This window comes from Aquarana catesbeiana, linkage group LG08 (genome assembly GCF_042186555.1).
Source record: "Aquarana catesbeiana isolate 2022-GZ linkage group LG08, ASM4218655v1, whole genome shotgun sequence".
Lineage (NCBI taxonomy): Eukaryota > Metazoa > Chordata > Amphibia > Anura > Ranidae > Aquarana > Aquarana catesbeiana.
The window spans coordinates 301631840-301650515 of record NC_133331.1 but is presented as its reverse complement, the minus strand read 5'-3'; the positions used below and the strand labels follow the sequence as shown (position 1 = coordinate 301650515).

General features: G+C 44.0%; 2 protein-coding genes across 2 annotated transcripts in view; both read right to left on the bottom strand.

The window, feature by feature from the left end:
- The window catches only part of LOC141105042 (uncharacterized), a 37467-nt gene extending 22211 nt beyond the window's left edge, over positions 1-15256 (bottom strand). The window contains exons 1-9 of the mRNA XM_073594836.1: positions 15136-15256; positions 12928-13019; positions 12718-12841; positions 12504-12601; positions 12217-12381; positions 11958-12107; positions 11769-11843; positions 10056-10197; positions 2756-4573 (exon numbers count right to left, since the gene is read on the bottom strand). Of these exons, the coding sequence (XP_073450937.1) occupies positions 2756-4573; positions 10056-10197; positions 11769-11843; positions 11958-12107; positions 12217-12381; positions 12504-12601; positions 12718-12802 (2533 nt within the window). The 5' untranslated portion in view covers positions 12803-12841; positions 12928-13019; positions 15136-15256. The remainder of the gene's footprint in view (positions 1-2755; positions 4574-10055; positions 10198-11768; positions 11844-11957; positions 12108-12216; positions 12382-12503; positions 12602-12717; positions 12842-12927; positions 13020-15135) is intronic.
- The window catches only part of LOC141106868 (uncharacterized), a 210441-nt gene that overhangs the window by 88720 nt on the left and 103045 nt on the right, over positions 1-18676 (bottom strand).

Sequence of the window (18676 nt, the reverse complement as noted above, 5' to 3'; positions counted from 1 at the left end):
TTCAGCCCCCTTTACTCTGATACCTCGAACTAAAATCGAGTGGAACCATCTGCCTTCAGAAGTCACCTAATTAGTAAATAGAGTCCACCTGTGTGTAATCTAATCTCAGTATAAATACAGCTGTTCCATGAAGCCCTCAGAGGTTTGTTAGAGAACTTTAGTGAACAAACAGCATCATGAAGGCTAAGGAACACACCAGACAGGTCAGGGATAAAGTTGTGGAGAAGGTTAAAGCAGGGTTAGTTTATAAAACAATATCACAAAGCTTTAAACATCTCACGGAGCACTGTTCAATCCATCGTCCAAAAATGGCAAGAGTATGGCACAACTGCAAACCTACCAAGACATGGCTGTCCACCTAAACTGACAGTCCGGGCAAGGAGAGTGTAACGAAACGTCCCTACACTCCGCTTCGGTGCTTTTGTCATATACCATTTCCTCCCAGTCTGAATATAGATATCAGATATTCCAAGCGCTCACAAGCACAAAACAAGACAATACTTGTTTAGTTGCTAAACATAGACTCTTTTATTAGAACCAAAATACAAGTCTTTATATACAGTTAAAGAGGAGGTTCCCCCCTCCTTCTCATATTACTCTAACAATACAACTGTAACCAGAAACAGAATTAACATGAGCTAATTAACTAATCCCTTAAAGCAGCCGATGTGACTCCGTGCCCTCCTGGGCATTGTTATGATTAATCAGGATTTCACTACAGCTCAGACTTGTTGTCACCGAGCTTCACACAGTAGATTATAAGTATAAACACAGAACTCCTTCATACAATTGCAGGGTTAATTAGAACAAACAACAATGTGGCAAGCCAGACTAGACTCATTTACATTATACAGTAAGGTCCATAAATATTGGGACAGCGACACAATTCTAATCTTTTTGGCTCTATACAACACCACAATGGATTTGAAATGAAAAGAACAAGATGTGCTTTAACTGCAGACTTTCAGCTTTAATTTGAGGGTATTTACATCCAAATTGACTTGGATTTGGATGTAAATACCCTCCACACTACATTCTCTAACAGCTCTCCTCCACCATCCACACTACATTCTCCGACAGCTCTCCTCCACCATCCACACTACATTCTCCGACAGCTCTCCTCCACCATCCACACTACATTCTCCGACAGCTCTCCTCCACCATCCACACTACATTCTCCGACAGCTCTCCTCCACCATCCACACTACATTCTCCGACATCTCTCCTCCACCATCCACACTACATTCTCCGACAGCTCTCCTCCACCATCCACACTACATTCCCCGACAGCTCTCCTCCACCATCCACACTGAATTCATCCGACAGCTCTCCTCCACCATCCACACTACATTCTCCGACAGCTTTCCTCCACCATCCACACTACATTCTCCGACAGCTTTCCTCCACCATCCACACTACATTCTCCGACATCTCTCCTCTACCATCCACACTACATTCTCCGACAGCTCTCCTCCACCATCCACACTACATTCTCCGACAGCTCTCCTCCACCATCTACACTACATTCTCCGACAGATCTCCTCCCACCATCCACACTACATTCTCCGACAGCTCTCCACCATCCACACTACATTCTCCGACAGCTCTTCTCCACCATCCACACTACATTCTCCGACAGATCTCCTCCACCATCCACACTACATTCTCCGACAGCTCTCCTCCACCATCCACACTACATTCTCCGACAGCTCTCCTCCACCATCTACACTACATTCTCCGACAGATCTCCTCCCACCATCCACACTACATTCTCTGACAGTTCTCCTCCACCATCCACACTACAATCTCCGACAGCTCTCCTCCCACCATCCACAATACATTCTCCGACAGCTCTCCCCCACCATCCACACTACATTCTCCTACATCTCTCCTCCACCATCCACACTACATTCTCCGACAGCTCTCCTCCACCATCCACACTACATTCTCCGACAGCTTTCCTCCACCATCCACACTACATTCTCCGACATCTCTCCTCTACCATCCACACTACATTCTCCGACAGCTCTCCTCCACCATCCACACTACATTCTCCGACAGCTCTCCTCCATCATCCACACTACATTCCCTGACAGCTCTCCTCCACCATCCACACTGCATTCTCCGACAGCTCTCCTCCACCATCTACACTACATTCTCCGACAGATCTCCTCCCACCATCCACACTACATTCTCCGACAGCTCTCCACCATCCACACTACATTCTCCGACAGCTCTTCTCCACCATCCACACTACATTCTCCGACAGATCTCCTCCACCATCCACACTACATTCTCCGACAGATCTCCTCCCACCATCCACACTACATTCTCCGACAGATCTCCTCCCACCATCCACACTACATTCTCCGACAGATCTCCTCCACCATCCACATTACATTCTCCGACAGATCTCCTCCACCATCCACACTACATTCTCCGACAGATCTCCTTCCACCATCCACACTACATTCTCCGACAGATCTCCTCCACCATCCACACTACATTCTCTGACAGATCTCCTCCACCATCCACACTACATTCTCCGACAGATCTCCTCCACCATCCACACTACATTCTCTGACATCTCTCCTGCACCATCCACACTACACTGAATTTTTTGTGGTGTTTACCAAAGATTATTTTTCCTAAAGAAAGATTTCCCACACTCTGAACATAAATATGGAAGGTCAACCATGTGAATTCTCTGGTGTTGCAGGTGTCCTTTATGAGTGAAAACTTTCCTGCACTTATATAAAAGGAAGTTCATCCGTGTGAATTCTCTGATGTTTAATAAGATCATTTTTCCTAAAGAAAGATTTCCCGCACTCTGAACAAGAAAAAGGACGCTCACCTGTGTGAATTCTCTGATGTCTAACAAGAGCTCCTTTCTGAGTGAAAGATTTCTCGCACTCTGAACAAGAAAAAGGACGCTCACCCGCGTGAATTCTCTGGTGTATAACAAGGTTTCCTTTATCAATGAAAGATTTCCCACACTCTGAACACAAATAAGGACGCTCACCCGTGTGAATTCGCTGATGATCAAGAAGAGCAGTTTTTTTAAGAAAAGCTTTCCCGCACTCTGAACATGAGTAAGCACGCTCCCCCGTGTGAATTTTCTGATGTAGAACAAGATCTCCTTTACGAGTGAAAGATTTCCCGCACTCTGAACATAAATGAGGACGCTCACCTATGTGAATTTTCTGATGTAGAACAAGGCCTCCTTTCTGAGTGAAAGATTTCCCGCACACTAAACATGAATGACGCTCACCTGTGTGAATTTTCTGATGTAGAACAAGGCCTCCTTTCTGAGTGAAAGATTTCCCGCACTCTGAACATGAATAGAGATTCTCACCTGTGTGAATTCTCTGATGTTCAACAAGATTATCTTTGTGAAGGTAAGATTTTCCGCACTCCGAACATGAATAAGGACGCTCACCCGTGTGAATCTTCTGATGTCTAACAAGGCCTTTTTTATGAGTAAAAGATTTCCCGCACTCTGAACATGAATAGGGACGCTCACCGGTGTGAATTTTGTGATGTTTAGAAAGATCTCTTTTGTCTTTGAAAGATTTCCCACACTCTGAACATGAATATGGATGCTCACCTGTGTGAATTCTCTGATGTATAGCAAGAACACCTTTATGAGCGAATGATTTTCCGCACTCTGAACATGAATATGGACGCTCACCCGTGTGAATTCTCTGATGTTTAACAAGGCCTCTTTTTTGACTAAAAGATTTCCCGCACTCTGAACATGAATAGGGGCGCTCACCTGTGTGAATTGTGTGATGTTTAGAAAGATCTCCTTGGTCTTTGAATGTTTTCTCGCACTCTGAACATGAATAGGGGCGCTCACCAGTGTGATTTCTCTGATGTCTAACAAGATGATCTTTCTTAAGGAAAGATTTCCCGCACTCTGAACATGTATAGGGAAGGTCACCTGTGTGATATTTCTGATGTTGCAAAAGATTTCCCTTCTGAGTGAAAGATTTCCCGCACTCTAAACATGAATAGGGGCACTCACCAGTGTGAATTGTGTGATGTTTAGAAAGATCTCTTTTGTCTTTGAAAGATTTCCCGCACTCTGAACATGAATAGGGACACTCCCCGGTGTGATTTCTCTGATGTCTAACAAGATGATATTTCCTATGGAAAGATTTCCCGCACTCTGAACATGTATAGGGAAGGTCACCTGTGTGAATTTTCTGATGTTGCAAAAGATTTCCCTTCTGAGTGAAAGATTTCCCGCACTCTGAACATGAGAATAGATTGTCACCTCGGTGATCTCCTTCATGGGGTGAGGAAGATTCCTCGGGATTAGAAGAATCTGTTGATCGATCTGCAGTGTGAGATCTTACATGGATATTTACAATCATAGTATGTGATTGATGAGAAGATTCCCCCTGATCAGAGGGATCCATTGATGTCTCCGGACAGGAAGGTCTGTGATGTATATTTTGTGTATTTGGATTTCCTCCTGGAGGATCCTGTGTGATGACATTATCTTCTGACTTACAATCAGCAGATAATAGAAGATGTCTCTCCGAGGAATTCCTGACATCACATCTATCTGTTGGAAAGAAGTAAAACAAATATAATAAATCTCAGTAGATGACAAATAACTGGAGTTTTAGCTCCTCCTCCCCATCAGTGGAATAAGTGGAAATGCCGATCTCACAGCCTTCTTTCTTTTCAAATGTTTTATTGGCAATTTCACATACAACTGTTACATTAAGTTCCATACATAGTTTCTATCAAATAGATGGCAGTGTACATAAAAATAATGTCGGAGAACATTGGTTTAAGGAAAGCTGAATATTAAGGTAGCGTATATATTTCTAAATCATGCGGCTTGCTGGAACTAAACATGGAAATATATGAAAGATTAAAGGGGACTACGATCCCTTTTTTAACACTATAGATTTGGGCCATTCCCCAACATCAGTTATGGGGGGGCCCCCAAAAGTAATACATGTAACAGAGTATATTACCTATTTTTAAGTTTGGAGGGTATGGTGGAATCAAGAGGTGAAATAAAGAGAAGGGGTAGAGTAGAGGGGGTATAGGCGAGAGAGTTGTGGGTAGGAGAAGAAGGGGGGGAGGGAGATGCCGGCGGGCCCGCGCGGGTACAGGAGTCATAATAGAGTCTAGGGGTGGTGCCCATGCCCACTTAAAGCGATACTAGGTCTTCAGCAATGTCCGTTGGTAGAAAGTGTTCAACCCAGGGTCGCCATACTCTGTTGTGTCGAGTGGCTTTATCAAGAATTTTTGCCTCTATTTTGCTGTGTATCATTGCTTGAGTAACCCTATTCTTCGTTTCGACTATGTTAAGAGTGGGCGTTTTCCAAGCCTTAGCTATCGTCTGTTTGGCTGCGGTGAATAAATGTAGGAGAAGTCGAAGTTGCGATCTGGTGTAGTCTTGTGGGAAAAGGTTGAGGAGGGCTATTGTGGGGCTAGGGGGTAAGGTAATTTGGTGGAGGGTGGTTGCCATCTGAAATATTATTGCCCAGAAGCGTTGTGCTTGAGGGCATGTCCACCATATATGTAGGTGCGTGCCCTTGTCTCCACAGCCTCTGAAACAGTTCGGGGAGGATTCAGGAAAAAATTTAACGATTCTGGCTGGGACTAGATACCAGCGCATTAGCACTTTATAGTTCGCTTCTGAGGCAACAACATTCTGGGTTGAGTTTTTTGTATTGGACCATATGGTCGACCAGTCTTCTGGTTCGAGGGTAATATCGAGGTCTCTCGACCATCTCTGTGCATATGTGGGTAGGTCTGGGGGTGGTGATGTAAGATGGGAGTATAGGCGGGAGATAATACCTGGGGCATGCGGATCCGACTCGCACATACGTTCAAATTCGGTTAGACAGCCTTCTTTCATTAGATGCGGAGAGGGCCTTTGATCGCTTGGATTGGAGGTTTATGGTAGCATCTCTGAAACAAGTAGGTCTCCCGGTGGAATTTATACAAAGAATAATGGCTTTATATACCGCTGCTTCGGCAAGGATAAGGGTTAATGTAATATTGTCCCGACCCATTAATATGTCTAAATTGACACACCAGGGCTGTCCGCTATCACCATAGCTATACATCTTGGCTATGGAACATCTGGCTATGGCTTCATGGTCTAATCCCTCTATCCACGGAGTTCAGGTGGGCTCATGAATATAAATTAAGCATTTTTGCGGATGATCTACTTATCTACATATCTAATCCAAGAATAGCTTTTCCAAGCTTTTTGCATGAAATAGAACAATTTGGATTTTACAGCAACTTTAAAGTAAATGGTACAAAATCCAGGTGCCTCAATATTACATTTACGTTAATTGAGAAAGAAATATTGGAAACCAACTTCCTATTTCAGTAGGAACTCCATTCTCCTAAATACAATACTTAGTCGTCAATATCGCCTGTACAGAGGAAAAGATATATGAACTGAACTATCTACCTATGCTGAACACCGTGATTAGGGATGAGCTTTATGTTCGGGTCGAACATTAAATTTGACTCGAACATTGGCTGTTCGCCCGTTTGCCGAATAGCGAACAATTTGGGGTGTTGGCGGCAAATTCGAAAGCCACGGGACACCCTTTAAAAGTCTATGGGAGAAATCAAAAGTGCTAATTTTAAGGGTTAATTTGCTAGTTATTGTCATAAAAAGTGTTTGGGGACCCCGGTCCTGCCTCAGGGGACATGTATCAATGCAAAAAAAAGTTTAAAAAAAACAGGCAGTTTTTTCGGGAGCAGTGATTTTAATAATGCTTAAAGCGAAACAATAAGAGTGTAATATTCCTTTAAATTTTGTACCTGGGGGGTGTCTATAGTATGCCTATAAAGTAGGGCATGTTTTCCGTGTTTAGTCCGAGAGCAAAATGACATTTCTAAAGGAAAAAAAGTCATTTAAAAGTACTCGCGGCTATTAATGAATTGTCGGTCCCGGCAATACACATAAAAGTCAATGAAAAAAACAGCATGGGATTCCCCCCACAGTCTGGTATGGATTTTGAGGGGACCCCCACGCCATTTTTTTTTTTAATTTTGGCGCGGGGTTCCCCTTAATAACCTTACCAGACCTGAAGGGCCTGGTATGGAATTTGGGGGGACCCCCACCCAATTTTTTAAAAAATTTTGGTTTGGGGTTCCCCTTATATTCATACTAGACCCAAAGGGCATGGTAATGGACTGTGGGGAAAACACATGCCGTTTTTTTCAATGACTTTTATGTGTATTGCCGGGACCGACAATTCATTAATAGCCGCAAGTACTTTTAAATGACTTTTTTTCCTTTAGAAATGTCATTTTGCTCTTGGACTGTTCTAAACACGGGAAACATGCGCCCCTTTACAGGCATACTGTAGACACCCCCCAGGTACAAAATTTAAAGGAATATTACACTTTTATTGTTTCACTTTAAGCATTATTAAAATCCTGAAAAAATGGCCGTTTTTTAAAACTCTTTTTTGCATTGATCCATGTCCCCTGGGGCAGGACCCAGGTCCCCAAACACTTTTTATGAAAATAACTTGCATATAAGCCTTTAAAATTAGAACTTTAGATTATTCATGTTCGTGTCCCATAGACTTTAACGGTGTTCGCGTTTTCTAACAAATTTTTTGCCTGTTCGCATGTTCTGTTGAAAACCGAACAAGGGGGTGTTCGGCTCATCCCTAACCTTGATTAGTCAATTTCAACTTGGGGCTAGGGGGAAACACTCCTGAAAAGAGAGTTAGGGAGAATGGCGATATACAAGATGGATATTCTACCTCGTTTTTTATATTTACTGTATATCAAACGTTACCTATAGCACTTCCAAGGGCGTTTCTTCATTCATTACAGTCTAGCTTATTAAGGTATCTCTGGCCGAACTCCACAGCTAGGCTCCGCTAGGACATCTTAGTAAAGCGGGAAACAGAGGGGGGGGGGCGGAACGGGTCTACCGCATATGTAAATGTACCATATAGCATCTGTATTGACCAGAATAGTGGATTGGTTTTATAACGGTAAATCAAAACAGTGGGTAACTATTGAGCAACAAATAACACCTGTCCCCTTGACCTCCCCTCTGTGGATTATGCGTGAATATACATGAATGCTATCCTAAGTATATGGCTGTATGGTCTCCCTGGATTGATTTTTTGGGCTCTGGTGATCTGGGATCTTTATTATAAATAGTCTTTTTTGTAATTTGTTTTTATTCTATGACGCGGTTTTGACTTAGGGAGGCGGTTCCCCAGATGGACTGTTGGAGAAATGGATAGACTTGTTTGTAAAAAAAATGTCCTTCTTTTTTTTTTTCTTCTTTCTCTTCTTCTGTCGCTTCTTATGGGGCGTACACACGGTCGGACTTTTCGTCTACAAAAGTCCAACGGACGCCGACGGACTAAAGCTGGCTGGTAATCCGATCGTGTGTGGGCTTCTCCGGACTTTCAGCAGACTTTTTCAGCCTCAAATCCGACGGACTTTAGATTTGAAACATGCTTCAAATCTTTACGTCGTAACTACGACGGACCCCGAAATCCGCTCGTCTGTGTGCTAGTCCGACGGACAAAAACCCACGCTAGGGCAGCTATTGGCTACTGGCTATGAACTTCCTTATTTTAGTCCGGTGTACGTCATCACGTACGAATCCGTCGGACTTTTGTGTGGTCGTGTGTAGGCAAGTCAGTTCGTTAGAAAGTCTGCTGCAAGTCCGCCGAAAGTCCGCCGGAAGTCTGTCGGACAGGCTGTCGGACTTTTGTAGACGAAAAGTCCGACCGTGTGTACGCCCCATTACTCTTTTTTTCTTTCTTTTTAGAGTTTAGTTTGTCGTGCTTTGGGGTAGATTCTTGCCCAAGTGAAGTAATGGTTATCCAAGTACAAATGCCTTTCCTGAATAGGTGGTAAGACATAATTATATTGATCTACAAAATATTGGAAAGGATTGTCTTTCTCAACATCTGTTAATGTTTTGATATATAGGATCTAGGTGATCCAGATTATGGGCTTTTGTATGTAATTTTGCAATTTATTTAATAAAAAAAATGTAAAATAATTGGTTCAATAAAGGCCTTCTATAAAAAAAAAAAAAAAAAAAAAAAAAGGGCTTCCTTAACCAAGACGCGTTAGTGTTTTTTTTTTTTACTACATAGAATTGTCTGTATTTGGCTGTTAAATTATAAAGAGTTTGCAGATCATATATGGACTCCAGTATGATTTTTTTTTTCTAAAAATGTCGGTTACACAAAAGTCACGGTGGTGATGGGTTCTGATTTTTGAAGTTTTAATGAAGCTTGGCAAATGCCCTTTGTGTGTTGATTTTCTATTTGTTTTAAAGGGGCCCAGTAGAACCCTGGCTCAGTAGTACCCCCACTCAGAGGATTCCCAGCTTATTAGTACCCTCGTTCAGCAGATCCCATGTTCAGTAGTATCCCCCAGCTCTGCTGATCCTCTGCAGACTGCTCGTGACTTATTTCTGGTTAAAGGATATTAAATACCCAAAACAACTAAGACACAATGGGTAAAATGTATTTTTGCATTAATAACGGCTATGGGGAGTAATGGATATGTCATAGCATTTTCTGGAAACATGACATTATATTGAAGAATGGAGATGGACCTTCCATATGGTGTACAGTATCTCCACCTCATTTGTTGGGAACATGGCCTTATATTGAGGAATGGAGATGGACCTTTCATATGGTGTGGTTTGCGCAAACGTTATAGCGTCTACAAACTATGTGATATATTTATGAAATTTTAATTCATTTTTTATTTTTTACTAGTAATGTCGGCTTATAGCGTGACTGCGATATTGTGACGGACAAAATCGGATACCTGACACTTTTGACATTTTTGGGAACTAGTGACACCAATACAGTGATCAGTGCTAACAATATGCACTGTCACTGTACTAATGATGCTGGCTGGGACAGGGGTAAACATCTAGGATGATCAAGGGATAAAATGTGTGGCCAACATGTGTTAGGCTAAGTTCCCACTGGCATTAAAAGCAGGCGTTTGAGAAGTAAAATGAGACTGTGACCCGCTTCTTCCATAGTGCCTATACTTACTTGTGTGGATAGGTGGAGATATTTTTTCCTCTTCACTTTTCATAATCATCCCGACCTCCTCCATGGACAGCTGATCACCCCCCACATATGTCTCTACTTCTTCTTCTTTAACCTCAGCTTTTATATTAAACCGCTCTTCACCCTAAATAATAAAAAAATCTATTAAAGTCAACTGAAAGAAAAATGACAGCAGCTTTCCATTACCTAATACATCAATAAAAGTTTTTCTCAAAACCTCTTTCAGGACAGCACCTGGAGAGAGCGCAGCTCCACCCACTTTCCTAGGAAACACTGCGATCAATGTCTTTTAAAGGCAGGACACGTCCACCATGACCTCAGTTGTAGTGTTTCCTCCGCCATGGTGGAAGCGCTGCGAGGAACTACGGATGTGCTGCACTCTATTCAGGCAGAGGTCCTGTGCATGGGAGTTTTTTTGTTTCTTTTTCCTTTTCTTAGACCCTGGGGTCTTTGGGCCACCCCAGCATCCTCCCAGATAGGCGGGGGGTATTCTGGAGCTCCCCGCTCGGCAAGAGCTTGGGTGCCGGCAAGGGGGGGTCTGTCAGAACGTGGAGCCAGGAGTGGCGTATCCTTCCCGGGCTTTCATTAGTTCCGGATTCCGATGGCGGGTGATGTCATTTCCGGAAGGGACGGGACTTCCGGTCGGGTGCATGGCTTCCAGCCTGCGGAATGCAGGAGAAGGAGGGCGGGCCCTGGCTGGTGTACACATCCGGTCTTCGCAGCGGCGAAGAGACTGGGAGTTTCTTTTTAAAAAGTCGCGATGGCCGCAATGTTCGCTGCGCGAAATGGAGTCAGTGGCAGTGGCGGGAGCAGGAGCCACAGGTGCCAGCCAAGTCCAGGTAAGCAGGGGCACAGGCCCCATGGCTGTTACCTATAGGGCTATGTTTTTTTTCCCCTCCTCCCCTCCCCTGGGCATTAGTATAGGGGAGGAGGGGGTCTGCACCATAAGCCTTGGTTTATCTCACGGAGGGGTATGGTTGGATGGTCGGCCCCCCCCTATTACTTTTATGGGGGGGCTGTTAGGTATCCTTGGGGGAAGGAGAGGGGTTATGGTTAGGTCCTAATCTAGTATTTTTTTTTTTTTTAATAAATGTAAGCGGTGTAAGTACCTAAACATGACTTGGTATCAGGCTCTTGTACTCCCTGAACATAAGAGCTCAGACTGGGAGAGGGGGAAACAGAACAAGTGACCAATCAGCTGTGCTGAAATTTTAACAAGAACTGATAGCAGGAGGGAGCAGAGTGACAGAGAGATGAGCTCATCAGTCTGCTGTTTCTCCTGTCACTGTCCAGTCACAGGCTGGGGGAGGGACAAGACCAGCAGGTATTACTGATCTGAAGTAGAGAAAAATAAGGTCTACTGCCCATTTCCTGTGAGCCCAGGAAGCCTGGGACCCAGTCCCTATGGGGACATCATCACATCAGCCTGGACTTACAGGAGCAAAGAACAGCACCATGTCATTCAGTATGCACCCCCATTGGAAGAACACAAGGAGGAAGAGGACCCACAATGAAATGTGACTGGACTTAACAGCCACAGAAAAAAGGAACGTATATTGATTAAAAAGAAAAAAAGAGAATGAGCTAGAAACCAAAGATGTAGAAGTAAGCATTAAAACAAGAATCTAAAAAAAAAAAAATGTCCTCTCATAGCTTAGAATGCATATTTAGGTCTACATGTCCAGCCCCACCTACTTGATCCTGGTAAGGGATGGTGTGATCCTCCTGTATGGAATCCTGGGAATACAGAGGAAGGGGACATCTCTCGCCCTAAACCCCAAAGATGATAAAATACATTTATAAAATGGAGCAAGACATTATATAGAAAAATATCATCTCATAGCTTAGAATACATATGAGTTCCAATTGCTCAGTCCTATCTACCTGATGATGGTGAGGGATGGTGTGATCTTCCTGTGTGGAATCCCGGGAATACAGAGGACCTCCCTCCTCCATTGACTGCTGAGCTCCACTTATCGACATCTCTTCTTCTTCCTTTTTAATCTCAGCTTTGATGTCTTTCAGTTCCTCATCCTAAACCCCAAAGATGATAGAATATATGTGTAAAATGGAACAAGAGATTATATAGAAGAATGTCCTCTCATAGTTTAGAATTTTGTTCTAGTTGCTCAGTCCCACCTACCTGATGATGGTGAGGGATGGTTTGACCTTCCTCTGTGGAATCCCGGGAATACAGAGGATGGGGACATCTCTCTGGTGGGTCACCCTCCTCTATAGACTGCTGATCCCCAAACCTCTTTTCTTTTTCAACTTTAACCTCAACTTTGATGTCTTTCAGTTCTTCACCCTAAAGTGCAAATATGATAGAATGAATTTGTAAAAGGAAACAAGAGCTTATATAGAAGAATGTTATCTCAAAGTGTAGAATTCTACAACGTATTTGAGTCCTAGTTGCTCAGTCCCACCTACCTGATGAAGGCGAGGGATGGTGTGATCTTCCTGTGTGGAATCCTGGGAATACAGAGGAGGAGGACATCTCTCTGGTCGGTTCCCATTACTGGATCCATCTGTAGGAAACACACACACTGACTGAATACATTGTTTCTATGTGTTTATCAGATGATGGGGGATCTAGGTGGACCCTTCGTACTGCTCTCTCCTTTACAATAAAGTCTCCTCTTACCCGGTGATGTGAGGGGCGGCTGATTGTCCATCATGAGGTCCTTGTAGAGATCCTTGTGTCCTTCTAAATACTCCCACTCCTCCATGGAGAAATAGACAGTGACATCCTGACACCTTATAGGAACCTGACACACACAATGATACAGTCACCATCCAGACACATCCCTTGTCTGTTACTGGATAATGTCCCAGAATTCTCAGCACCGCTCACCTCTCCTGTCAGCAGATGAATGATCTTCTTGGTGACTTCTAGAATCTTCTAGTCATTGATTCTCTGATGTTTCAAGGAATGAGGTGAAGGCACTGTAATGGCAAAATGGTCACCAGACTTTACTGGAGGAAAACTCTGCATTGAAAGAACAACACTAATGTCATGTGACCTCCCAGAATCCTCTTCACTTCCCTGGTCATGGTTGTGTTTCATTAATAGAGATGACTGATGCCATGTGACCTCCCAGAATCCTCCTCACCTCTCCAGTCAAGTCTTTGTTTTATTATTAGAGATAAGAGTGATGTCATGTGACCTCCCAGAATCCTCCTCACCTCCCCAGTAAGCAGGTAGATGATTTTCAGGGTGAGGTTGAACGTAGAATTCCAGCTAAAGCCTAACTAGTCTTAAAAATGCTCCCTCCCCCTCCTAACAACTGTACTAACGAACCTGTGTAAAAAAGACATATATACTTACCTATTTTCAGCCCGCATTGGTCCGGTCACAGGATCCCCCTTGTCATACAATGTCATTTGCAGGGGAATAGAGAAAGTACCCACATATGGCTGTGAAAGCCAGGAGCCATTACATCACCTATAGGCTTCCATGGTGAAGCCACTGTCAGTGGTCCCTCCTCTCCCCTGAAGAATCTGCTGGATGAAACATGGAATTCGAATCACGTTACTGGACTGACCAGAGTGGGCAGGAAGTAGGCAAGTATAGACATTTTTTTTTTTTTTTTAACCAGGATAGTTAATAGAGGTTGTGCAAAAAAGTTTTAACAGCGCCAAAGATGTGTATAATTAATCCAAATGGACTGCAGCTTTCTCAAAATTGACGTGGGTCAGTAGTGGTAAAATAATTCTAGCCCCCCTCTGTAACTCAAAACATGTAACCAGTAAAAAAATTTAAATCGTCGCCCATGGGGATATTTTAGTACCGAAGTTTGGCGCCATTCCACGAGCATGTGCAATTTTGAAGATTGACATGTTATCTATTTACTCGGCGTTACATCATCTTTCACATTATGCAAAAAAAAAATTGGACTAACTTTACCGCTTTATTTTTTTTAAAGCCCGAAACTGCGCAAATACTGTGCGAGATAAAGAGTTGCAAAGACTGCCACTGTATTCTCTAGTGTTATTAATACGGTGATCAGTGCTAAAAAATACTGCACTATCACTGTATTAGTGTCATTGGTCCCCAAAAAGTGTCAAAAGTGGCAGTTAGTTTCCTGGCAATATCACAGTCCCACTATAAGTCGCTGATCGCCGCCATTACTAGTAAAAAAAAAAAAATATCTCATAGTTTGTGGACGCTATAACTTTTGCGCAAACCAATCTATAATTCAGGCATACTGATAATTTTATTTTACCAAAAATATGTAGCAAAATACATATTTGCCCAAATTTATGAAGAAATTAGATTTTTTTAAAATTTTTTGGGTGGATATGTTTTATAAAAGAAAGTAAAAAAATATTGTTTTCAAAATTGTCGTTCTTTTTTTGTTTTTATAAAATAAATAAAATAAAACCAGCAGAGGTGATCAAATACCACCAAAAGAAAGCTCTATTTGTGGGGCAAAAAAATAAATAAATACATTTTGCTTCGGTACAGCGTCACACGTCTGCGCAATTGTCAGTTAAAGTAATGCAGCGCTGTATCACAGAAAATGGCCTGGTCAGTAAGGGGGACATATCTTCCGGAGGTCAAGTGGTTAATGTTATTAATAATGTTCTATTTATGAAGACACTATACAGTATATAGGTAATGTTTCTATATTATTATTATTATACATGTTTTATAAAGCACCAACAGTTTGTGTGGTGCTGTAGAATAAGGATGAGCTCCGTCGTGTTCGCACAGCCCACGTGCCGAGCCCGCCAGAAAGTCGGCGCTGCGCTAATCACAGGCAGTGAGACATTTCCCGATCTCTGCAGCCGCACATCGGGAAATGTCTCACTGCCTGTGATTAGCGCAGCGCCGACCTCCTGGCGGGCTCTGCATGTGGGCTGTGCGAACGCGCCGGAGCTCATCCTTACTGTAGAACATGGAAGCAGACTGTACAGTTACTGTATTGATTATAAAATACTCTATATATGTGTATATCATCATTTGCTGGAGATAAAAGACATCACAGTGACTATGGAGGAAGAAGACGGACATGACGGGGGGTTACTGGGTGTAAATATAAAATTAATAACTTATTACCTCCTCTGCCGCCACTTCCAACGTCTTCTCTCTACTTCCTCCTGGCTCACCTTTCACCCGGAACTTCCTGTTTAAACCACTACATCATTTCCTGTACATAAGATACCTCACTTCCTGTCTGTCTATCACTTCCTATCTGCACCTGACGTCACTTCCTCCCTAGTTGTGGTATCACTTCCTGTGTCTGTACAAACAAATCACACACTTCCTGTCCCACTTATAATTCAAAAAGATCTCCACCTTCAGAGTAATGTCATTAAAGGGGGAGTCCCATCTATATTTACTATGTGAATATTATAAAATAACATTGCAATGGTTAAAAAATATGAATCACCAGATCCGGTGACCATCTTAAAAAAACTGCAGATCAAATCACAGAAAAATTAAGTATGTTCAGCTAAATTGCTGTGTTTTTCCTTTACATATTTTTTTCCTCCCTTGCATTGTGTGTCTATGTGTCTGTAAGACACTCATTTGTTCCTCTGTAATGAAGGAGTATGCTGTGAGTGGAATACATGTGTGCTGTATACACAAGTAGGCTCAGACTCTATTATATCATACTTGCCAACAGTCCCGATTTTAGGGTTGCCACCTTTTCTTCAAGCCAAACCTGAACACATTAGCAGCGCACGGCACTTGTAGTATATTAAATTCATTACCTCTGTACAATGCAATGAAGAGCATTTTTTTATGTAGTATACACTATATACTATACATATAGTTTTGTGATTAAATAACATTTCTGGAGGGTTTGATGGGGGGCAGTATGTACAGGAGAGGAGTGCGAAGGGTATGATGGGGGCAGTATGTACAGGAGAGGAGCGCGGAGGGTATGATGGGGGTGGTATGTACAGGAGAGGAGTGTGGAGGGTATGATGGGAGTGGTATGTACAGGAGAGGAGTGCAGAGGGTATGATGGGGGCAGTATGTACAGGAGAGGAATGTGGATGGTATGATAGGGGTAGTATGTACAGGAGAGGAGTAGGGAGGGTATGATGGGGTGGTATGTACAGGAGAGGAGTGCAGAGGGTATGATGGGGCAGTATGTACAGGAGAGGTATGCGGATGGTATGATAGGGGTAGTATGTACAGGAGAGGAGTGCGGAGGGTATGATAGGGGCAGTATGTACAGGAGAGGAGTGCTGAGGGTATGATGGGGGCAGTATGTGCAGAAGAGGAGTGTGGAGGGTATGATGGGGGGCGGTGTGTGCAGGAGAGGAGTGTGGAAGGTATGATGGGGTGGTATGTACAGGAGAGGAGTGTGGAGGGTATGATGGGGGCAGTATGTGCAGGAGAGGAGTGCGGAGGGTATGATGGGGGCAGTATGTGCAGGAGAGTAGTGCGGAGGGTATGATGGGGGCAGTATGTGCAGGAGAGTAGTGCGGAGGGTATGATGGGGGCAGTATGTGCAGGAGAGGAGTGCGGAGGGTATGATGAGGGCGGTATGTGCAGGAGAAGAGTGCGGAGGGTATTATGGGGCGGTATTACAGGAGAGGAGTGCGGAGGGTATGATGGGGGCAGTATGTGCAGGAGAGGAGTGCAGAGAGTATGATAGGGGCGGTATGTACAGGAGAGGAGTGCAGAGGTTATGATGGAGGCGGTATGTACAGGAGAGGAGTGCCGAGGGTATGATGGGGGCAGTATGCACAGGAGAGGAGTGCCGAGGGTATGATGGGGGCAGTATGTACAGGAGAGGAGTGCAGAGGGTATGATGGGGCAGTATGTGCAGGAGAGGAGTGCGGAGGGTATGATGGGGGCAGTATGAACAGGTGGCATTGATGAGTATCAGTGCTCATCAATGCTGCCTAACAGTGCCCAACAATTCTGCCTATCAGTGCCATCTATCAGTGCTCATCAATGCCACCTATCAGTGCTCATCAATGCCACTTATCAATCCTGCATTTCAGTGCCCATCAATTCTGCCTATCAGTGCCACCTATCAATGCCGCCTATCAGTATCCATCCATGCCGCCTACCAGTGCCCATCAGTGCTGTCTATCACAACCCATCAGTGCTGCCTATCGCAACTCATCCATGCCGTCTACCAGTGCCCATCAGTGCTGTCTATCACAAACCATCAGTGCTGCCTATCACAACTCATCAGTGCTGCCTATCACAACTCATCCATGCTGCCTTACAGTGCCCATCCATGCTGCCTCTCAGTGCCCATCAATGCCGCCCTTTCAGTGCCTATCAGTGCTGCCTATCAGTGTCTATCAATCCCACCTATCAGTGCCCATTAGTGCCTCCCATAAGTGCTTATCGGTTATTGACAGTTCTCCCTCTCTCCTCTCTTTCACGATCTGCTCCTTCTCCGACCCCCCCCTCCTGTGTGTACTCTGCGGGAAGTCAAGTGTGAAGCTAACAAGCTCACACAGGACAGAGAGGGGGTGGTTGAAGATGGAGCAGATCGTGCAAGAGAGGAGAGAGGGAGTACTGTCAATGATGGCTGTGAGCTGTATAAAAGATACACGCTCTCTGCTCAGAGCCATGCGATTAGCAACCCCACTGGGGCCCCGACAGTGACGGAATGCCAGGGCCCAGTCGCAAGTGCGACTGCTGCGACTCTGGTAGTTCTGCCACTGACCGATACTAGGGAGTTAGAAGCACCAACACTCCCTGTATAGCTTTTCTGACAGCTGCTTCTGTTTCTATCCCTCCCACGGCTGTCAGGGAGATTGGTGCTTGTAACTGCCCCCACTGCCGCACCAATCACCCCCCCAGGCTGTCCCCCTCTTTGCTCCTCCTGTGTGCTCCCTGGATCCTCCTCTGTGCTCCCCTTGTCCTCTGGGTCCCGATCCATTTTGTCCTCCGTGTCCCCCTGCGTTCTCCCCGGCTCTCCATGTCCTCCTCTGGGCACTGATCCGTTTCGTCCTCCGGGTCCCCCTGCGTCCTCCCCGGCTCTCCATGTCCTCCTCCGGTCCCCCCATGTCCCGGATCTTTCAGGATGGAGAATGGATGAAGGAGGCAGTAAATCTGTCATTTACCGGCTCCTTCCTTTTCCGAATGCACAGTCAGTGATCACTGACTTTGACCATTCATAACTAAGCATCGTAAACTTTAAATGGCTCTACATTTAGGATGTATCTGGTCTATAAACCAGAGGCTCTGGATGGAGAGTTGGATAAATTGCTCTATATTTAGGATGTATCTGGTCTTTTTTTCCCCCCAGAAAAACATATGCCTTATGGTTACCAAGTAGAAATACTTTGTTTCAATGTATTTAATTGTTTTATAACACAACATAAGAAATCAGAAGCAAGCATACAGGTCACCGCAGGGGCTGAAGAATGATCAAGAATTACAGAGAGATCCAAAAGGAATATAAACAGAATAATCATAGTTTAACACCTTTATGCAATTGGGATGATATTGAAGGATAATAAATGCGAAATGGAAAGAAAAGGGGAAAAAAAAGTCTATATGCCATGGCATATAAACTTCTAAATCCCAGGGGAGTAGAAATGCTTTCATAAAGGAAAGGAAGTCTATACAATATTAATGGCTGCGGTCTCTAAAAAGACACGCTCTTGTAATTTTG